The sequence below is a fragment of the Danio rerio genome, chromosome 20 (genome assembly GCF_052040795.2).
Source record: "Danio rerio strain M-AB ecotype USA chromosome 20, GRCz13ab, whole genome shotgun sequence".
In the NCBI taxonomy this organism is placed as follows: Eukaryota; Metazoa; Chordata; class Actinopteri; order Cypriniformes; family Danionidae; genus Danio; species Danio rerio.
In genome coordinates, this window is record NC_141040.1 from 2,562,501 (window position 1) to 2,577,892 (window position 15,392).

Sequence of the window (15,392 nt, forward strand, 5' to 3'; positions counted from 1 at the left end):
TTTTCGCTCCAACCCTAATCAAACACACCTGAACAAGCTAATCAAGGTCTTACTAGGTATACTTGAAACACCCAGGAAGATGTGTTGAGGCAAGTTGGAGCTAAACACTGCAGGGTCACCGGCCCTCCAGGACTGGGATTGGTGACCCCTGATTTAGAGCGTCACAGCAAAGGCTGTGAATACTGATGTACATGTGATTTTTCAGCTTTTTTTATTTCTAAAAATAATTTGCAACAATTTCAAAAACTCTTTTTTCACATTGTCATTATGGGGGATTGTGTGGAGAATGTTGAGGAAATAATCGATTTAATCTTTTTTGGAAAAAGGCTGTAACATAAACAAATGTGAAAAAAGTGAAGCGCTGTCAATACTTTCAGGATGCAGTGTATATAGTGAAGACAGTGAGTTCACGCATGTGTAACCTGTTCGTTCTGTAATGAAATTTGATAATCAAAGTAAAAACTGGCTTGAAAAGTGGCAAAATCACCACAAATCTGCACTAACTTTCAGAAAATTATCACGAGTAAAAAAACAAAACTAAAAGAATTCTAAACACCGAGAAAAAAAAGTGAGAACAGACACTCTCTGAGAGCCGAAAGTGAAAACAGAGGGTTTTTGGGGGCTTCTCAGTGAGATGGATGAGGATAAAGTAATGGACTGTGATCAAGAACTGCCGAAAATAGGCTGAACATAATGGCACTGCTTTTCAAAAGAAAAAGAAGTGAATTAAAATCACTTTAACCCTTATTATCATTCAGGTTTTGACCCAGATGAGACATCAAATCGCAAAAACAAGACCTGAATAGCTGAAACACACAAACACACACACACACTCACAAACACTGAGGCCTTTTCCAAATCGCTGATTTAAGGGGTATAATATAACCATTTAAAAACGAATTATACATGCTTGGTGTTCGGGGGCCTCATGTACGAAGACTTGCGTTGAATTAATACTAACACATTGAGTACGGACAAAGCTGTGAATGTGCGTACGCAGTAAAAAATTCAGATGTATGAAACACTGCGTACACGGAATCCCACGCATATTCTCTTTATACATCCGAATTAACGGGAAACTGAGCACACCAAAGCAAAACCCCTCCTTGCCTCCTCCCCCGTATGAATATGGTAATGACAAAAGAGAACAAAATCATCACTTCCAGATAAACTGGAGCAGATATCAGACAGGGAAATGTAGTTTAGTGTGTTTGGAGAAGCCACTGTGGTGTTTTTCTTCTCTAATAAATGAGTTGCGCCTCAGAAAATAATGATGAAACAATGAATGCAATGCGGTACTTTTTGGTGCCTTGAGACGCTCTTTGGGAGCGCAGACAGATGCTCAAGACAGTTCTGGAGGAAACTTCAGCCTACCCAATTCACCTGTACCGCATATCTTTGGGCTGTGGGGGAAACCAGAGCACCTGGAGGAAACCCACGCCAACAGGGGGAGAACATGCAAACTCCACACAAATGCCAACTGACCCAGCCGAGGTTCGAACCAGCGACCTTCTTGCTGTGAGGCAACAGCACTACCTGCTGCGTTACCGTGTTGCCCCTTATTCGACAGTATGCTACTCTATTATGCACATACATTTTATACACATTTTAAAAATGCATGCATATCTTCCATTAAGCATTTTTTTCATGCAATAATCCAAAATGCGCATGAAAACAGTTAATGATGGCATCATTTGCAGTGTGTTGCACTTTTTGGTCTCTGTCCATGTCAAACCCTGACCCGCTGGCCTGTCCGTGTGCAGAACAGTTTGTTTTTGTTCCAGTCTGAACACTTGCACTACATCACCAGCTGTTCCCTGGGGTCCCGATAAGCTAAGTTATTCAAGCAAAACTGGGTCAAGACATGAGGTGCGCAACGCTGTGCTAACGGGAACTCAGGAGGACGTAGTGCACAGAAGGAGATGTAGAAGTCACCGCTGACAGGACTAGAGAGAGGAAACACTGCAAACAACGACTTTCTCACACAGAGTTTTTGTCTTGTTTCTAGTCCAAATACAGTTGAAGTCAGAATTATTCTCCCCCTTTGAATTTTTTTTCTTTCTCAAATATTTCCCAAATGATGTTTAACAGATTCAGGAAATGTTCACAGTATGTCTGATAATATTTTTTCCTGTGGAGAAAGTCTTATTTGTTTTATTTCGGCTAGAATAAAAGCAGTTATTAATTTTTTAAAAGCCATTTTAAGGACAATATTATTAGCCTCTTTAAGCTATATATTTGTTTTCGATAATCTACAGAACAAACCATCGTTAAACAATAGCTTGACTAATTACCCTAACCTGTTAACCTAGTTAAGCCTTTACATGTCACTTTAAGCTGTATAGAAGTGTCTTAAAGAATATCTAGTCTAATATTATTTACTGTCATCATGACAAAGATAAAATAAATCAGTTATTAGAGATGACTTATTAAAACTATTGTTTAGAAATGTGCTGAAAAAATCTGCTCTGTTAAACAGAAAATGGGGAAAAATTCAGAGGGGCTAATAATTCTGACTTCAACTGTATCTAAAAGTTATTAAATCAAGAAGCATTTTCTAGAAATAATGAGTCAAAATGAAGAGTTTTTCCTTAAAATTAGCAAAATTATCTGCCAGTGAGGAAAGCAAAAGAATCTTGTTTTCATTTTGAAGTATTAATTCGCTTACCCCATGCATTGGCTGATTATTTTGCTTATTTTAAGGAGAAAAAAATCACATAAGACAATATTTTACGCTTGTATAGAAAATGCTTCTTGGTTTTAAATCATTTTAGATATTTAGATCAGAAACAAGACAAAATTCTAAGAAAATAAAAGCATTTTTTCACAGTGTATATGTTTGCTAGCAGAAGGAAGCATGAATGGAGGAGATTAACTCTCAGCGAGCTCACCTACACACACACACAGAGCTCCTTGATGATCCGTGTTGCCATGGATACTGGGAAAGACTGGAAATTGGAACATGAGCGGAATAGATGGGTGTGTGTTCTTCAGTTCAGTCAGACACAAAGGAGTGGAGGCAGACTCCAATGTGAATCTCATTTATAGAGACAGAACACGGGTGTCATAATCTCAAAGCCACACCCACTGGGGGGTAGGGGGGGGTCCACTGTCTTGTTGGAAGCTTTTTTCTATTAAGTAAAAAAAACAAAATGGCAACGCTTTAGTTTGTCTCAATTCACTGATTTATGTCTATTATTAAGATATTAACCGTTTATTAGCACATATCAAGTATAATCTTATTTTACATCCCTAATCCTGCCCAACACCTAAAACCAAACTTCTACCTTGCTAACTATTATTAAACAGCTACTTAGTAGTTTATTAAGCTAGCAGTGTCAGTTATTGTTTTTTAATACAGTGATTAGTGATCTAAACTAAAGTGTTACCAACAAAACAACATCTTAAATCTGCTATGAGACAAGTTGAACAGTGAACAAGCTAAAAAAAATAAATAAAAATAACAAGGACCAAGGATACAAAAGCAGACCGCAGCGTGTAATGTTAGAGAACTTCTATACTGTTATACACTAACTTTATTAGGTACACCTTACTAGTACCGGGTTGGACGCCCTTTTGCCTTCAGAACTGCCTTAATCCTTCATGGCAGAGATTCAACAAGCTACTGGAAATATTCCTCCATATAGACATGATAGCATCACACAGTTGCTGCAGATTTGTCGGCTGCACATCCATGATGCCAATCTCCCGCTCCACCACATCCCAAAGCAGCTCTATAGGATCTGACCAGACCATCTGAATGCTGCAGCAGAAATGGAGACTCATCAGAGCAGCAACGTTTCTCCAATCTTCTATTGTCCAGTTTTGGTGAGCCTGTGTGAATTGTAGTCTCAGCTTCCTGTTTTTAGCTGACAGGAGCGGCACCCGGTGTGCTCTTCTGCTGCTGTAGTCCATCCGCCTCAAGGTTGGACGTGTTGCGTGTTCAGAGATGCTCTTCTGCAGAGCTCGGTTGTAACGAGTGCTTATTTGAGTTACTGTTGCCTTTCCATCAGCTGGAACCAGTCTGGCCATTCTCCTCTGACCTCAGGCATCAACAAGCCATTTGTGCTCACAGAACTGCCGCTCACTGGATATTTCCTCTTTGTCAGACCATTCTCTGTAAACCCTAAAGATGGTTGTGCGTGAAAATCCCAGTAGATCAGCAGTTTCTGAAATACTCAGAGCAGCCCGTCTGGCACCAACAACCATGCCATGTTCAAAGTCACTTAAATCCCCTTTTTGATGCACAGTTTGAACTGCAGCAGATCAAATTGACCGTGTCTACATGCCTAAATGCATCGAGTTGCTGCCATGTGATTGGCTGAGTAGAAATTTGTGTTGATGAGTGTACACCTGCTGGAATGAAACATTATCGACTTTCATTATTTTGAACCATGTAAAAAGAATTATTATTTCACCCCCCTATGTTTACCTGAGAGGAGGAAATATAAAGAGAAACCAAACTGTATTGGTTTTATGTCAGCCCCCCCCCCCCCCCCCCCCTTTTTTTTATACACCTGTTCACATAGCAGTGTTTTAGATTTTCTATTACCACTGAGTCAGAATTACCATTACTATTACCAGAATTACTATTACCATTAAGTCAGAATTGAAAGGGAGGCAGCTTCCCATAATGGAAAGCCAATGCAGGAGGTTGAATTGTCCCCCAACACTCCTAAACATCTGATTGTTTTAATATCAGCAGGATGACGGACATAACAACACGTCAGCCAATGAAGAATAGAAGTGCTGGAGCTGTAGCACATATTCCTGTCAGCTCATATACAGACGTCTTCCAGACTCGAACGCAATGGAAAATCAAGTCTTGGACTCTTGAGAGTCCAGAAAGCTGGAGGTTTAAGTTTACCTTTGAGTCGCTGTCTGTCTGAGTATTAAATCACGCAGATGAAGGACGAGCTCTTCAGTGTTAAAGGTTGAATTTACTTTAGCACTGTAAGCAGACATAAATCAGAGGCATAGCTCATAAAAAGCAGAGCTCTGGGGATCAAGACCAAACATGGTAAGCATCACAGTCTTTCCAAAAGATGCAGACTTCCCTATTGAAAAAGTTTTCCCCCACTTGGACTGTGGGGGAAACCAAAGCCCACAGAGGAAACCCACACCAACATGGGGAAAACATGCAAGCATGGGGGAAACACAGCTCCATCACACCCAAAAACTCAAAACCTGTCCGGTGACTCGAGACATGAACAAATCAATCATAGCTCAGGCTGTCTGTCGCCTTACAGCAAGAAGGTCTCTGCTTCGAGTCCCAGCTTTGAGTTGGCATTTTTGTGTGGAGTTTGCATGTTTCCCCATGTTGGTCTGTGTTTCCTCTGGGTGCCCAGGTTTCCCCCACAGTCAAAGAACCAGTGGTTAAACGTTGAACTAATCTTCGTAACACACTAACCAACACTTCAGAATCTCAACAGCAGGTCATCTGTGTACTTTCCAAACACAATCTCATGGAAATTCGTAACTTTTTCATTTAGTGGCTAATTCGTATGAATTCGTACGATCTAATTCGTACAATTTAGTACGATTTGCTCATCCCCCGATAACAGTTGGGGTTAGGTGTCACGCCTCCTTTTTAAAATCGTACCATTTCATACGACTGAACTCGTATCATTTCGTACGAATTAGCCACTAAATTGGCAAAACGTAAAATACTTACGTTTTCTCGTGAGATCAGGCTGATTTTCCCGCTATTGTTTTATGAATACTACAAATTCAGACCACATACTACTTGGCTCGTGTACTTTTTCAATAGGGAAGTCTGCATCTTTTGAAACATCTCAATATGCGTTCTTCAGCGTCCTCGTGTTCTTGTGTAACGTCATCATCAGCTGCCAAAGTTCAGTTCCAATACTCAAGACAGCAAGAACGGAGACGCATGAAACTTCCCAGATGCGTCTTGGTATCGAGGATGCACCAATGCACACTTGAGCACTGATCCTGCTCTAGAAGTTCCAGAAGTCATTGCGAAAGTAGGTGGGAAGCGCAGCATTTTATTTAGATTTATTATTAAAGTTACACTTATTATTAAAGATATCACGTATTTACCTCAGCAGTTTCCCTAAATAAAACAGTGAATGTAAACATCACCATGGACATCTTAATAACGGAATGAACACATTAAGAGGGTTTGTTTGCTGAAATTCGTAATAAAATCTGTTTTATTTATATTGTGCAACGCATATTTACAACCCAGGCTCATTCTGAAAACGTAGTCCCGTGGACGATACTGGAGACAGCAAAACACGTCCTGGGAGGTACATATTTTTGCAGTTTTTGTTTTCGCAAATCCGCGAGAGGCCGCTGGGTGCTCTTTTTCGTATCTTAAATGTTTCTCGCAAGTGCTGTTCGCATCCGTGCTATACTCGCGTAAAACCACCAGAGGCCGCTGTCGACCGACTGACCGTCTGACTTGCTGAATGATTGACTGGGCAACCGGCCAATCGACTGACCCACCCTCCTCCTTCCCTAAACCCAACCAATTTTACTGATTGACCCGCCCTCCCGCTTACTTTTCTAAACCAAACCATTTACAAAAGCCGTCCAGAAAAAGAAAAGCCCTCATCTGATTTTTACCACATTCTCACCCTGTTATGAACTTGTTCACTTTATTAATTGGATTCTGTTTTTGTCTTACCTGATTTCTGGAACCGCTCTTTCATAGACTCGAACCCGGTTGTCGTTGTCGTTTATGCATAGAATATATTTTAAAAAGGGGAAAAACAATACATCTTGTATGAATGCTGGAATGTTTAAATAATTTTCCATTTAAAATGTGTGAAGGTCATGTGACCATCAGGAAGAACGTAGCATCTCATTTCTCACAGGACACGTTCTCAGTTCTCGTGGTCTCCCGAATTTGTTCTTCCGAGGACACCTGGCAAGATTGGTCTCCACAAAAATGCAAGTCCATTCTCTGCGTTCTTAGAAATTGAGAAACAGCCAATGTCCTTAACACAACCAAATGAAGGGCTAATAAACAATATCTTACTGCTTCACACAGATGATGCACTAAGTAGCTAGTGTGGAGTCCCGTGAAGAAAGTTTTGTTTTGTGTTTACCTCATGGTTAAAGTTGTTGCACGTCCGCCGGTTCCTGCCTCAAAATGAGCAAGTTTGAGTCACTTGTACATTAGGGAAGCGTTCAGAAAAAACAAAACACCAGCGACACCAAAACTCGACACAGAGGAACATTAACACCTCACTGCCAACTAGTGTTTTGGAAGTGTTAATGCAAACAACAGAAACAGTGTGCAGAAGTATGAATACACTGCTACGCGCGTTGGATGCGCCATGGGTCACGCCGGTCACTTGACGCAGAAGTATAAATCAGGCTTTAGAAAACCCAACCCTCATACGACACCATGTTACAAAGTTTGAATGTTAAAAGACCCAGTAGTTGTGATTTTGAAGCGTTTTGAATTGCAAGAACATCAGGAATCACAAACCTCCGTAATTAGTACAACTATGCCAAACCCATGTCATTGTATTAAAAACTGTCCTTGTAAACCACTAAAACCAATACAGAGACACACACAGAGAAAGAGAGAGAGAGAGAGAGAGAGATGTTGCCAGGAAACACAGTCTCACAGATCAGCTCCTCGATGACTATGACAGTCAAACCTGCTGCATTCATCATCTCAGAGCTCTTCAACCAGCTTTATCTAGAGTGCGTGCAAATTAACCATGTGCTGTTTCTGTTATCTGTAGCAACATCTACTGGTTTATTCATCATCAGTCCACAAGATGATCTAAAGCGAATGAAAACTGCATGGCCACAAAACCCCCCTTGTCTCAGTAGGGTGTTTTCACACCTCTAGCTTGGAAAAAGTCAGGAAAGTGGGCGTGTCCAGCTCTGTTTAAGTGGGAGTGTCGGGGGAGGGAAAGAGAGAAGGTTTTGCACAAAAAAAGGGAGTTTCCGTTTGAGCATGCGCTGATTTTTACAGACACAAACACACAGACGCAGTGGAGAAAGACAGTAATTGTGTTTACATGGACATCAGTAATCCAATTAGTTGCCAAATTATGAATTTGTCGACTGTAACTGCAGTTTGACACTTTCACATTCATTCAGAAACATTTTATGCATGCCCCCCGTGACAAACCAGATATTTAATTTGAGGAACTGCTGGAAGAGTGTGGTTTTAATGGGATGTTTGATACCGATCAGCGAATGCGAGAAAAAAAACATCTGCATCGGTAACTTGGATGCACTCGGTAGGTAGCGTCAGAAAGCTACGTGTGTGTATAGACTATCCTGTCAATAGATTAGTTGAAAGTTATACACAATGGTAATAGTTTGATTGCGGTGTTTACATGTTTCCACTCATTTACAGCGGATCTTTCAGTCCATAATATTGTAGTGATATTAATGTACTGTAAACTGAGAAACTTAATCATTTTGACTGAGGTATGTCTTTTAAAATGGAAAGAGTACTGCTGCCGCCTCACAGCAAGAAGGTCGCTGGGTCGCTGGTTCGAGCCTCGGCTCAGTTTGCGTTTCTGTGTGGAGTTTGCATGTTCTCCCTGCCTTCGCGTGGATTTCCTCCGGGTGCTCCGGTTTCCCCCACAGTCCAAAGACATGCGGTACAGGTGAATTGGGTAGGCTAAATTGTCCGTAGTGTGTGAATGTGTGTGTGGATGTTTACCAGAGATGGGTTGTGGCTGGAAGGGCATCAACTGCGCAAAAACTTGCTGGATAAGTTGGCGGTTCATTCCGCTGTGGCGACCCTGGATTAATAAAGGGACTAAGCCGACAAGAAAATTAATGAATGAATGAGAGTACTGCTGACAATAGGAACTAACTTTACTGCTGAATAAACAAACAAAGAACATTGATCGCTTACCAAATCTGTAGAGACAGGACAATCAACACCAGCTTGAGCCGCATCTTTTTAAAAAAAAAAAAAAACGAGCAGCAAATTCGGATTTCACCAAAGCTCTCGGGTAAAAAATGTTCTGTGCAAACGTATTTCTGCCGCATGTTGTGAGTACAGTAATCCACATGTGAGTTCAGCTGTGCTCTCATAGCAGGAAATGAAAACAAAACCTTCATTGCAGCAAATTTATGAACACAACACGTATTGAATTGTCAATAAGTGTTGTCTCTGAACAGTAGACATGTCAATACGAGAATTGTCTCTGAACAATTCTTCTTCCACTTGTTTTGGCAACACAACGTGACGTCTCTCTGCCGTCTGAACGCTCAGGTAAACAGTAAACTTTTTATGCTTATTTAAGACGAAATTAGCTGCGTTTGAAAAAAAACCCACCAAGATGGACATCTTTAGATGTTCTTATTATTAATTATGTGTATGCGTCTGTTTAAACACGCACCCAAAACCCAGACTCCGCTTTAAATTACATGTACAGAATCCATTTGGGAAACATCAGCTGCGTCCCCAATTGGAAAACTATACACTCTGCACTCATGCACTATGTACTAATGCACTTACACACTCAACAGGATAGCATAAGTATGTAGTGTCGTCCCAAATAGGACACTAATGTTTTTTTTACTAAGCGGAAATTCAAACCGTTTCCCTGATGACGTTTGACGGTCGCCAAATCAGTGAAATAAACGACCGAATTATCAAATAATATCTGCCGTGAGTATAACCGCATTCACCATCGGGAGGCGCTATAATCACTCTCGTAGGAGAATTTTGCTTTCACCATCCAAAATAAATAAAGTTATTCAACATGTGCGTCCGATAGCTCCGCCCCTTCCGCTACGTGAGCAAACCTGCGGTCGTTGAGTGCGTGAAGTGTCCATCATTACACACTTCATTTTAGCGGCTGAATGAGTGCATCATCCGGGTAATTAAAGTGCACTCATTATTTTTAGAGTTTTCAGTGTGAACACACTACTTGCACTATTTATACTACAAAATGGCGTAGAATAGTGCATAAGTATGCGATTTGGGACGCAGCTCGTGTCTATTTATCACTATGGAGCGCGTCAGCTGACAGTCACGCACCGCTATATGACTGCTTTGAGGATTGCATATGAAGTGGAGACAGCAGCTGTAAAGAAAAGGAAATCCTATATATATATATATCCTATGTATATCCTATATTTATTTCAAAGTGTGTTCATAGCTAAACAAAGAGAACGCACAGAACAGACACACATTTAAGAGAAAGGGGCGGCCCCTGGTGGTTCGGCGGTATGGGTAGGGTATATGGAGGCTCGGCTCTTTAATGTTTATTTACCACCCTTCAGAGAAAGACTGAAAATATGGGAGAAATACGGGAAAATACAGGAGGGTTGGCAAGTATGGTGATGTGTTTATATTACTATAGTTATTATGATACCATAACAATTATAAAATGATCCCAACAGATCAATTTAAGTACTTTACCATAGTTCAGTACAAAAACACTATAGAATCAACCATTAATAGCTTAAAGTCTTTTAAGTACACTATTTTTTTTCATGTGTGTGGAAAAGAGATTAGAACAGCCCTCCCAAAAATCCCATTATTCCCATTATTTCTGCTGTATTTTCAAAACATGTTGATCCTGGCTTTAGCTGGACTCGCAGACACTGGTTACTGTCGCTCTCTCCACAGGAAGTGAGGTCACAGGTTAAGATGATTACACTGATCTGCAGCTTCCTGTGCATGTGACCATGTGTGTGTGTTGTTCGGATGAGCACAGACCTCTGACCTCACAGATGGCACGCTGATATTCAATCAGATCTCCAGCTCTTTTAAAGCCCAAGAGTGTCATTTGAGAGCTTCCTTAAGTGCAAATCACCCCCATGTTCCATGTAGAGATCTTTCATTCATTCAGATTCTTTTCAGCTTAGTCCCTTTATTAATCTGGGGTCGCCACAGCAGGATGAACCGCCAACTTATCCAGCACGTTTTACGCAGCGGATGCCCTTCCAGCTGCAATCCATCACGGGGAAACACTCATACACTCTCATTCACAAACATACACTACGGACAATTTAGCTTACACAATTCACCACGCATGTCTTTGGACTGTGGGAGAAATCGGAGCACCCGAAGGAAACCCACAAGAACACAGGAGAACGTGCAAACTCCACACAAAAACGCCAACTGACCCAGCCGAGGCTCGAACCAGTGACCTTCTTGCTGTGAGGCGACAGCACCACAATGTTGCCCCTATCACTTCAGTCCTACACCACCCAACCCGCTCCAAGCTGGGATCGAACCGGCGACCTTCCGCATGGGAGTCGGGTGCTCTAACAAGGAGGCTAAAGACCATGGCCTCTAGCATCAGTCGCTAGAGCACCTTTAGAGATCAGAGGAGTGAGGTTTACCTGCACGGCACTTTACTAGCTGGCCTCCGTTACACTTACGGGTGTAGTAACGAGCAAACAAAGAAAACAAAGCACAAAGTCAGAACATTTCATAGGTAAGATTTAGTTTCTTATGTTTTTATAGGTTATAAACAAGTAATGTTATTAATGATAGCTTATGGTAGTTTTGTTGAAAAAAAAAAAGCAAACAATATAATTGAAATCGGTTTCCCCAAACGGTTTGAGTTACCTTAACATTTTGGGTTTTACCATGTAGAGCAGGGGTCACCAAACTTGTTCCTGGAGGGCCGGTGTCCTGCAGATTTCAGCTCCTACCCTAATCAAACACACCTGAACAAGCTAATCAATGTCTTACTAGGTATACTTAAAACACCCAGGCATTTGAGGCAAGTTGGAGCTAAACCCTGCAGGGCACCGGACCTCCAGGAACGAGATTGTTGACCCCTGATGTAGAGGTACGTTTTCAGAATGAGCCTGGGTTGATTGAGTCCCTTGCCTGCCTGGCCACTCTGAATGAAGCTGCGTTTGGAGCTTTATCTTCATGTACACACCATCATTACAATATGAAAGACACATTTAGTGCTCGGCGGCACGATCAGCATAAACCATGAAGAAAGGATGATCACGTCTGATGCTTTTAACACTCGCAGCGAGAACAGATTGAGCTCTCCATTATGGCTAATGTGTGTGTGTGACTGTAACCGATGGAGCTTCATTAATGGGTGCATTAACAGAGACACCTGCAGTCTCTTTTAAAACGTTGTGTAGAAACCTTCCTAAAAGTAAACGTATGCCAGGGTTAAATTTGTATTTATTTATTAATGATGAAAAGTGAAAGATTAAAGGAGACCTATTATGCTCTAAGATGTAAAATAAGTCTCTGATAAGTGTGTGTGAAGTTTCAGCTCAAAACAGCACACAAATAATGCTTATAACGCTCTGAAACTGACCCTTTTAGGGCACAGGTGTCAAACTCGGTTCCAAAAGGGCCGCAGCTCTGCACAGTTTAGTTCCAACCCTAATTAAACACACCTGATCAAACTAATCGAGTCCTTCAGGCTTGTTTAAAACCTACAGGTGTGTTGGAGCAGGGTTGGAACTAAACTGTGCAGGGCTTCGGCCCTCCAGGAATTGAGTTTGACACCCATGTTTTAGGGGGTTAGTCCCTTTATTAATCTGGGGTTGCCACAGGGGAATGAACCGCCAACTTATCCAGCAAGTTTTTACACAGCGGATGCCCTTCCAGCCGCAACCCATCTCTGGGAAACATCCACACACACACTCATACACTACGGACAATTTAGCCTACCCAATTCACCTGTACCGCATGTCTTTGGACTGTGGGGGAAACCAGAGCCCCGGAGGGAACCCACGCGTACGCAGGGAGAACATGCAAACTCCACACAGAAACGCCAAATGAGCCAAGGCTCGAACCAGCAACCTTCTTGCTGTGAGGCCAAAATATTATTCTCAGGAAAAAAATATGACGTGTTCAATACTTTTTTCCCCCACTGTTTATACTGTCTAGCCCACAGGTGTCAAACTCAGTTCCAAAAGGGCCGCAGCTCTGTTTAGTTCCAACCCTAATTAAACACACCTGATCAAACTAATCGAGTCCTTCAGGCTTGTTTGAAAACAACAGGTAGGTGTGTTGGAGCAGGGTTGGAACTAAACTGTGCAGGGCTTCAGCCCTCCAGGAATTGAGTTTGACACCCCTGGTCTAGCCTATATAAGACACCTTAACTCTTTCTGATTTTGACGGTAATGTATGCACATTTTGCACAGCTGCTTTGTAATGATACTCATTGTGGAAAGCGCTCTTCAAATAAACTTGAATCGAATGAACTGAAGATAAGATCTTAGGTTCATCAAAACAGGCTGTTTTTAAAGGCCTGAAACGGTCTCAGCGTGATCGAATCATGAGCAGCCTCAGAGTTATTCCTGGAAGAAAAGACTGGTTCTGCACAGAGGATTACTCGGCTCTTTGTTTCACTGTCTGATCTCATTTCTGCAGCCTCTCATGAACAGAAGCTTGTTCGAGTTGGCCTGAAAGTCACGGGTGTAACACATTACAGGTCACTTCAGTCGATCCATGAGTTTTTGTTGTTGGTTGTTTTTTTTTTAGTAATGCTCAAGTAATAGCAAACATTTCAAGTCATGTTTAATCTCCAATGTATTAATTACTGCCATCAAGAAGTGATAGAGGCAAGGCAGTGGCGCAGTAGGTAGTGCTGTCGCCTCACAGCAAGAAGGTCGCTGGTTTGAACCTCAGCTCAGTTGCCGTTTCTGTGTGGAGTTCGCATGTTCTCCCTGCCTTCGGGTGGGTTTCCTCCGGGTTCCCCTACAGTCCAAAGACATGCGGCACAGGTGAATTGGGTAGGCTAAATTGTCCGTAGTGTGTGAGTGTTTGCGTGAATGTGTGTGTGGATGTTTCCCAGAGATAGGTTGCGGCTGGAAGGGCATCCGCTGCGTAAAAACTTGCTGTATAAGCGACCCCAGATTAATAAAGGGACTAAGCCGACAGGAAAATGAATGAATGAATGAATGAAGAAGTGATAGAGCTCCCTTATGCACACTACCTGAGAAAAGACCCTAGTTGTAAGAGCAACAGATAATAACCTGACTTCAAGTTAATCGTTGTGAAAAGTGGCAGAAGGTGGATTTTTCCCCATCAATCATCTGTTGATCTGCATCCCAATCATCACAAACACTGCTGAAGACCAACGGGAACCCACATGGAGCAAAGATTCTGACAGAAATCAGTCAAGTTTGGTGAAGGAGAATAGTCCTGGGTTCTGCAGCAACTGTGTGATGCTATCATGTCAATATGGAGCAGAATCTCTGAGGAATATTTCCAGTAGCTTGTTGAATCTCTGCCACGAAGGATTAAAGCAGTTCTGAAGGCAAAAGGGGGTCCAACCTGGTACTAGTAAGGTGTACCTAATAAAGTGGCCGGTGAGTGTATTTTTGTAAAAAAAAAATTCATGATAATCTGATAAATAATGTGCAGCACTAGAGCAGTTACACACACTAAAGACAAATAACCAGCACAGTTAACCCAGGACTATTTATTACAGATGAAACAAAAATGCTAATGAACATGATTGAATGCAGAAGAGAAATGAAAACAGACGCTGCGATATCAAAGTTCAGGCTCTAGAAAAGGTTTAACCATAAATGCAACAGTTCATCAGTTCAGCTCCTTCTAGATGAGCATAAGGCAGGGTGTCTGTTTGTGTGTGATGGTCTGTTCACTGTGTTGTGCGTGTCGTGTGTGTGTGTGTGTGTGTTAGTGTTGTGTGTGTGTGTGTGTGTGTGTATCACTGTGTCACAGACAGTGGTATGGCGGCTCCAGCAGTGCTCTGTGCTGTGGGTGAGGAGGCGCTGCTGGTCTGCTGGACGCTGCTGCTGTTGGACACGGGCACCGCCGCCGGCTCCATCTTACTGATGTGTGTGATGAAGCGTAGACGAAGACGCATTGCTGGACGCAGAGAACAGATGATGCGCTCCACCTGCACAGACACACACACATCAGCAACCATCATAATAACACACTGGGGTCTGTTTCTAGATAATCATTGAAGTGGCTTCATAAAAAAATCTTATTTCACATATACAGCAAGGTGTGGTTGTTTGTGGTTAAGTAGGTACAAGTAAGTCTCTGACATGCCTAGAGAGAGAGAGAGTGTGTGTGTGTGTGTGTGTGTGTGTGTGTGTGTGTGTGTGTGGTTTCAGCTCAAAACACCACATCAATAATGTTTTCTAACTCTCTGAAACTGACCCTTTTAGGTTTTGATCCTAATTGTGGTGTTTTGGTGTCTGTCGCTTTAAATTCAAATGAGATTGTGATCTTTTCAGAAGAGGGCGGAGCTACAAATGCCCCTGTGCCAGCATAGTGGCAGATTCAAAAACAAGAATAAAGTCCTATGCTAATGAGGTCACTAGTGGGCGGGGCTTTCCCCCTCTGATGACACGTACAAAGGGAGAATGTCAAAGTGTTTTTGCAGTTTTTATCAAGTCGGATTATAAAAAAATACTAATAACACACGTTTGCCATTATAGGCTGGTTATATTCACACACTGCT

The 15,392-nt window shown here is 42.0% G+C and overlaps 3 protein-coding genes across 10 annotated transcripts in view; 1 reads left to right on the plus strand and 2 right to left on the minus strand.

The window, feature by feature from the left end:
- The window catches only part of ppil4 (peptidylprolyl isomerase (cyclophilin)-like 4), an 892,903-nt gene that overhangs the window by 399,466 nt on the left and 478,045 nt on the right, over positions 1–15,392 (minus strand). The gene's annotated exons all lie outside the window — the stretch shown is intronic.
- akap7 (A-kinase anchoring protein 7) overlaps positions 1–15,392 on the plus strand; it is a gene marked incomplete at its 3' end in the record, with an annotated part of 498,825 nt that overhangs the window by 62,900 nt on the left and 420,533 nt on the right.
- med23 (mediator complex subunit 23) overlaps positions 14,361–15,392 on the minus strand; it is a 77,784-nt gene continuing 76,752 nt past the window's right edge. For all 5 annotated transcript variants that reach the window (XR_015517578.1, XR_015517579.1, NM_001431152.1 and 2 more), the window contains 1 exon segment: positions 14,361–14,819. Coding sequence is in view for 3 of the 5 variants with exons in the window: in NM_001431152.1 (NP_001418081.1) it covers positions 14,628–14,819 (192 nt within the window). In the remaining 2 variants the exon portion in view is untranslated.